Source organism: Rosa rugosa, chromosome 5 (genome assembly GCF_958449725.1).
Source record: "Rosa rugosa chromosome 5, drRosRugo1.1, whole genome shotgun sequence".
NCBI classification, from domain to species: domain Eukaryota; kingdom Viridiplantae; phylum Streptophyta; class Magnoliopsida; order Rosales; family Rosaceae; genus Rosa; species Rosa rugosa.
In genome coordinates this window covers 46,256,540-46,263,329 of record NC_084824.1, presented here as the reverse complement: position 1 = coordinate 46,263,329, position 6,790 = coordinate 46,256,540, and the positions used below count along the sequence as shown (strand labels likewise).

At 37.6% G+C, this 6,790-nt stretch overlaps 1 protein-coding gene across 1 annotated transcript; it reads left to right on the top strand.

The window, feature by feature from the left end:
- Positions 1–2,313: 2,313 nt before the first annotated feature.
- On the top strand, positions 2,314–6,790 carry LOC133710179 (ribosome-recycling factor, chloroplastic-like). The gene is made up of 8 exons (XM_062136183.1): positions 2,314–2,423; positions 2,523–2,592; positions 2,729–2,824; positions 2,915–3,012; positions 3,381–3,493; positions 3,957–4,150; positions 5,795–6,003; positions 6,310–6,790. The coding sequence occupies exons 1-5, from the start codon at positions 2,329–2,331 to the stop codon at positions 3,436–3,438; spliced, it is 417 nt and encodes a 138-aa protein (XP_061992167.1). The 5' UTR covers positions 2,314–2,328; the 3' UTR covers positions 3,439–3,493; positions 3,957–4,150; positions 5,795–6,003; positions 6,310–6,790.

Here is a 6,790-nt window from a genome sequence, read left to right as displayed (position 1 = left end):
ATATATATATATATATATAGTGTTGTAACTCAATTAGTATGAAGATCCCGGAAGCTATCTAGATGCTGCTTCACCCTGTGCTTGACTCGATCTTATCTTTCTTCTTTCTTTAATATCTTTTCCCAGACTTCGAGAGAAACTTTATCATCCAAGTATTCATCACTCTTGTGACAATCCAATTAGTTCAACAAATTTGAAGTTAGTTCTTTGCTAAGAGGCAGGCCGGGGTTCCAACTATGCCCCAAATTTCAATATTGTACAAAACTATATGTCTAGCTAGCTAGCTAGAACATCAGCTAGCCCTTGAGACTTGGGAGCAGGGACGGAGCTAGTAAACACAGACACAAATAGTTTAAAAGGGCATCTCTGCAGCAGGCCTTATATAAAGATCAAAGAATATCTTTACTATTTCAAGTTTGAATTGTGCATTCCAATCTTGAAACCTTTCAAAAGTCTTACAATTAAGTTAATGTTTGTGACGAACTCCCATAACAAACTTGCTTCAAGTATACCTCATCATCAAAACATTATTTGTTTATAGTTGGGTTAAAGACAAGAACTGGCCGGAGTCCCTTTTCTCATTTTTTACGTTACAGAATCTGTAAAATTGCACATCTCAAACTTAGTTCTTACCTGAGGGACTCATGACACCATTGTCAAAATAATACATTGTAAAAATGTACGTTTCCTACCTTCCAGTTAAAAACTATTTGTATTTTACTCCAAGTATATATGCAGTATGAGAGAGCAACATATACAGAGACATCGGCAGAGTGTAAAACCTAAGATTTGTTTCTCTTCATGTTCATTATTGCCTAGACCGATATAGCTCAAGAAATCACAAACACTCTTCATCACTTACCGTAGAAAATAATGAAAAAGGAAGAATCTGCTTGATATATAATGGGTTCCAAACTCATAAGCTATCTGAAGCATTTCTTAATCATATTTAATTTTAGTTCATTTTCTAGTTTTATACAAAACTTTATTGAAGCTTGTCAGAGTTCTTGAAGGCTAGCTCCTCAAAGAGTCGGTATTGTTGTCCTAGCCTAATTGTATGCGATTCCAATTGTTATTCATGAGTCTAAACTCTAAAGCCATATCTTGTGAAAAGAAAAATGTGATAAAGACTGAACACATCACACATGGTAAGTATTGCAAGGTTTCAATTACCAGCTAGCATTTACAGTAGGTAAAAGGTGATGATCATTTTTCATCAGCTAATCTGCCGTTGATACTTTAAAAGCTGAACATGCCTGTTGGATTAGCTACACAACGTTTGTTGTATACCTTGTTTCTGTATGCATGTTTGTTCCTAAAGACTGATCTATCTGGGGCTTTGCCTCTCCAGAGAAAATATGTACCTGTAAAGAAAAATGCGGAGAGTCTTCAGTACACGGCCGTGGATGTACACGGCGCATGTGCTGGGCACGTGATATCAAAGTTGATGAACGGCGTTAGTGAATTGGGGTTAGTGAACAAGAAAAATGCGGAAGAATGCAGTAAAACAAAGTTTTACCAAACACCTTCGAATTCTATCTGGACCCTCTCTGCCCTCCTCCTGCTTCCTCGGCTTCTTCCTCAAGCGCTCTTAGCGACGCACCTCGCCTCTCCACTTCTCGCGCATCTCGGCGGAGTTCCCGACTCCGATTCGTGGCAGCTCGGTCCTCCTCTCCCTCTCGCTAACCCCAATGTCATAGAAAGGTTCTAAGTTCCTGGTGTTAATTTTGTATTCAATTTTACAATTTAATTCGAAATTGGTTGTTTCGATCATTTATGTCGCTCACTACTTAAGCATCCACTCAGAATAGCACAAGTCTTCGCCTTTCATGGCGACCCTGCGACTCCTGCACGGTCCATCCTCCAACCGAAGCTAAACCCTCCCAAAGCCCTCCTCTCCATTCGAGGTACCCATCACCCATTACCCATTTTGTAGAGTTATTGCATTCTTATACTAGAAAGTTACGATTTTTATGCTATTGGTTCAATCTCGGAGGGACCCTTTTGGACTTCAGTGTTGTAATCGTTTTGTGGCTTCGTTTTGGATTGGTGGGTGGTGTTGTTGTTTCAGATACTAAATGCTGTACAATTTCTTTTTTTTTTTACAGATTCTTATGGCGGTGCACGGGTTTGGAAGAAATGCCAGCCCAGTGCTGTTAATATGTGCTCGTGGAGCTCAGCTGCTAGTTATGTGACACCTCCTGGTGGCGTTGCTAAGTTTTCTGGCAATCCCATTGTCGTGAAGGAGCAATTGTTGCAAACAGAGGCAAGTTATTATTGCCGCAGAATTGTACTCTCGGCTGTTGCGGAATTGTTGTTGATGTTGTAATGGACTTGAAATTGGGTTATAATTGCATATGTTGGTTTTCACATGCTCAGCCATGTAAGATGATTCTATGTCCGAAATGCAATGGGGACTTGGGGTGTGTAGAGTTGCCACTATAGTTAATGGAATTTCTCCAAGTCAGTCGTTGTGTGTAGACTGATTCGCTTTCTGATATTTATTTTGATGAAATATCCAGAGCTGGAACTGTAAGGGGTGCTACTATTGAAGAAATAGAAGCGGAGAAGTCTGTGATTGAAAAAGATGCTGTAAGTTTTTCTATATGGTCTCGGATAATAACATGTAGTGTGTGTGCTTGGGTAAACTGTATTTAAGGCTCTTTGAGTTTTTCTGATGGTGTCAAGAAGAGCTCATTTGTATTGAAAAATGTATGTTATATTTCAGAAAGGCAGGATGGAAAAGACTATTGAAACGGTACGATCCAATTTCAATTCTATTCGGACAGGGAGAGCAAGCCCAGCCATGCTGGGCAAGATTGAGGTAAGAATTAATTTAGGGTTTGTCTAGCCCCTTTCATAGTTCATTCAATTTCGACCTTTTATTTTTTCTTAAAGAGGTATACTTTTCTAGGTTGACTATTATGGAAGTCCAGTTGGCTTGAAGAGCCTTGCTCAAATTAGTTCTCCTGATGGAACTTCCCTATTGCTTTCGCCATACGACAAATCCAGGTATTTCATAAGCTAAAGGCATTAATGTAGTAGGGAAAGTAGAAGATCAGTGCATCATGTTGATTTCACACTCATATAATACACATGTGCTATGCTAGTAACTACTTATTTACTTAATCTTCCAACATGAAAGGAGGGAGCGCACAACGTAACACTAGCTAGGTAGATTTCACTGATAAGGATGGGTTTAAAATTTTCTCACTACTGCTGTAAGTGCATTCGAGAACAGCAATTAAACAAAGATGTTTCCAGTGACCTTAATGTTCTGAGCTGTCAGGAGATGGTGTCTTCTATTGCGGGAGTGTATTTGGCACTAACTGGATTTTTTAGTTATCTTTCTATCTGATAGACATATCCCCTTTTTTCAGCTTAAAGTCTATTGAGAAGGCCATAGTTGCCTCTGATCTTGGCATGGACTCCAAATAATGATGGACAGGTGATACGGTTGACCCTGCGTCAACTCACATCAGATAGACGGAAGGTATTTTCTCGTCTATGATCTTCCTTTAATGTGCTCATTCATTGGAAAGTTATATCCTTGATACAAGTTATGTGGAATTCGAATTAAACATCATAGATTCATTCTTGGTAATACAATGACAACTGTTATAATCAAGATGCTCAATTCTGCAAATTTCTGATACATTGAAGGTACCAAAATATTATAATTTGTCATGGTGCATAATAATCAACCATGTTGTCTAATATGTACACTTCTTTTTCTCTTCTCTTTTCTTTTTTTCAATGCAGCCATTGACAAAGTTGTATCAAAACAAGCCGAAGAATTTTTATACCATTTGTGTCTAATATGTACGTCTTCTTTCTCCGCCACCGCCACTGCAAAAGTATTTATAATCTTTTTAGATTACTGATTGTACGCATTGAGAGGTATAAAATTTTATGAAAGTTGCGAGGTTCTGATGATTTGTTTATCTCTGCTTCAGGAGGCATCATCATCTGTGCCGGGGTTGGTGGTGGGGATAACAACGGAGGATCAGATAATGGAGTAGCCGTGAATAGTGCGGTGGCAGGTAGCCTCAAAAAAGTGTTGATTTTGATGAGCGACACCGACGGTCATCGAGCTTCCGCAGAAGCTATTAAGGCAGCCTTTAATGAAGGATTTGGTGATGAATATCAGGTCAGTTAGTAGTCATCGTCTACTCTTACTACCTGATTAGCCTACATACTCTCTGATTCCTTGACTAATTTGGGAATGAATAGAATTGGCATCTTTTTTTTATTCCAGATCTTCTTGATATCATGTACAATTATGAAACGTGAGAATATGTTAATTACTTTCACCTCCTCCGTATGAAATTTATATCCATTCATTTTGTTGTCTCTCATTTGACCCTTTGGGAATATCTCTAAGTCTTGCTCATGTCGTCTATTGACTAATAATCTGATTAATCTCTCAGTATTAGATGTTCAATGAATAATAGTTTCACTAATGATTATGGATTAGATTACAGAAAAATAGTTGTTTCCTTAATCCTGTTATGAACTCAAAATTACTTGTGTCAGTTCTACTTCATATTAATATCCTAGTTTAAAGCACTACTTTTTCTGGAACAATCCCTTTTTTAGTGGTAGACTCATATTAGGTATGCCTTCATGTCCCCTCTGTTGTTTCTAAAGCTCCTTTCTGATGTACAGGAGTTATTTCTGCCACTTTATATTAGCTCTTGAGCAATTTTTAGCTGTTTTTGTAATTATGGAAGGAAAAAAAAAACAATTAGAAAATCTTCAGCACGAAATAAGATTTGAGGGAATATTAGAGGAGATGAGCATAAATTTTGACCTTAGCCACCCTGTTTTCTGTCTTGCTAAAACCTTTGACATAGATGCTACTGGATTGTGTAAGATACAGAGGACAATGATGCATTTACGTATTAGTCAAGGGAAGCTTCTTTCATAGCATAAGAAATCAATATTATGCTTTTGATCAATATGTGCTGTAGTTTTTTAATCTTCTGCTTCCCTCTTCACCTGAATTTTGCAGTAGGAAGTACGAAAATGAATCAGGTTCTGTTATAAGCATATTAGTTCTGCTAATATTTCTCACGCTTCCTGCCAGTATTCATAAAGTACTTGGCTAATGGAACTTCCCACAAATCTTTTTTCTATTGATCTTGGTTGGTGTAAGTATTTCATGTTAACATTCTGTTGCTGAGGTGCATTTATTGAACAGTTGGAATTTTTTTATATAAAAAATGAAGTCAATCTACTAATTTGGTGGGTGGAGTTTGTTGCGGTGAAATGTACATTTGGACTTGTTTCCACTGTGTTTGATAATTTGGCATATATCTTTTCTTAGACCATCTTTCAATAATGTAATTTGACGGACTTCAATATGGGCAGCATCACATTCTATATTTGTTGTCATTGTGCCCGAGTCTTTGAAACAACTGGGCTATAGTCTGATATGATTGTTGTCATTGTGCTCGAGTCTTTGCAACAACAGGGCTATAGTCTGATATGATTGTTGTCATTGTGCTCGAGTCTTTGCAACAACAGGGCTATAGTCTGATATGATTGTTGTCATTGTGCTAGCATGCATCCTAAGTGGATTGTCTGTGCTAGCATGCATCCTTCTTTTTGGAAAACTTTTAGCGTCAATATTTCTAGCTTTCAAACTTTACTATGATCCTGCATAGGCAGTACATAAAGTTATTGTTTCAAGCTTTCTTTTCTTCATGATTGGATGGGAGTCTGCTATATATTGTCAGTTTATGTCTATAATTGAAAGGCTGACATTTGAAATTCTTAATCTCTTAATGAGCTTGGTGATGCTATGGAGACTTGATCCGGCTGGTCGCAATGCATGTTTGGGTAGTGAAACAACAACATGGACTTCAAACAATCAGGTCTTGCGGAGATGCCTGCTCTAGTTCTTCAAATGACTTACTTTTGGTGAGGCAGACATCATTCTTGCTGCAAGAAGTCCCTTGAACAGGGGTTGTACATCTCACAATTGGGGACTTCCGCAAGGTGCAACTTCTGGTGTATAATTGTTTCCACCTAAAAGGAACATTAATATTTTCTAATTAAGAAGACTTGTTCATTTAGTTACTGGTTGATTGGAATTTCCTTTTCTATTTTATTGAAAACAGAAAATGATGGACTTTGTTATATTTTTTTTCCCTTATCTTACCCAACAAAAAAGAACAACTAGTTGTATTTTGCACCCTCAAACTGTTGACTTGATTATGTTATCTGCTTTTAGCAAAATGTCATTATAGTTTATACCTTTCATCTCCAGAGTATAGTGTTTAATCAGTGTTTCTATCTTACCAGGATTTGAAAGGTGTGACCCCTAGGTCCTAGGATGAGGATCTTGACTTGAATCACTCTGAGAATTATTTTGAGAGCGAATGTTAAGAGATAAGAACAGATGAAGGAGCTCTCATCAGTTTGCCTACCATAGCTGAAGGGGTAGGTTCACTCTGGATCAGGCCATTAAGAAGAAACTCGATGGAGATTATGAATCAATACTTAGTTGTGTGCTATGAAATACTAGTGGTCTTTGTCGTGTACTATGAGAATGCATTACAATTTGGGATTGGTATCTACAATTTGGTGTTAGAGCTTCTGTTAATTATGGGTTTTCTTGTTTGCATATTTCAAGAATATTGGAGCAGTTACTAGGAAAATTTCTTCTTGTGAAGAAGATTCAATTCTTGTATCCAGTGAGGGTAATACGGGGATTCTGTTAATTTCTACTGGTTAATCCCAATTGAAGCATAAGAAAATACCTTAAGTCGGAGCAATTTGGTTG

Bases quoted from the DNA above. Each gene is read 5' to 3' on its own strand.
- LOC133710179 (XM_062136183.1), top strand. From the start codon at position 2,329: ATGGACTTGAAATTGGGTTATAATTGCATATGTTGGTTTTCACATGCT. The intron at 2,825-2,914 runs GTAAGAATTAAT...ATACTTTTCTAG, and splicing joins CCATGCTGGGCAAGATTGAG to GTTGACTATTATGGAAGTCC. The intron at 3,013-3,380 runs GTATTTCATAAG...CCCTTTTTTCAG, and splicing joins TCGCCATACGACAAATCCAG to CTTAAAGTCTATTGAGAAGG.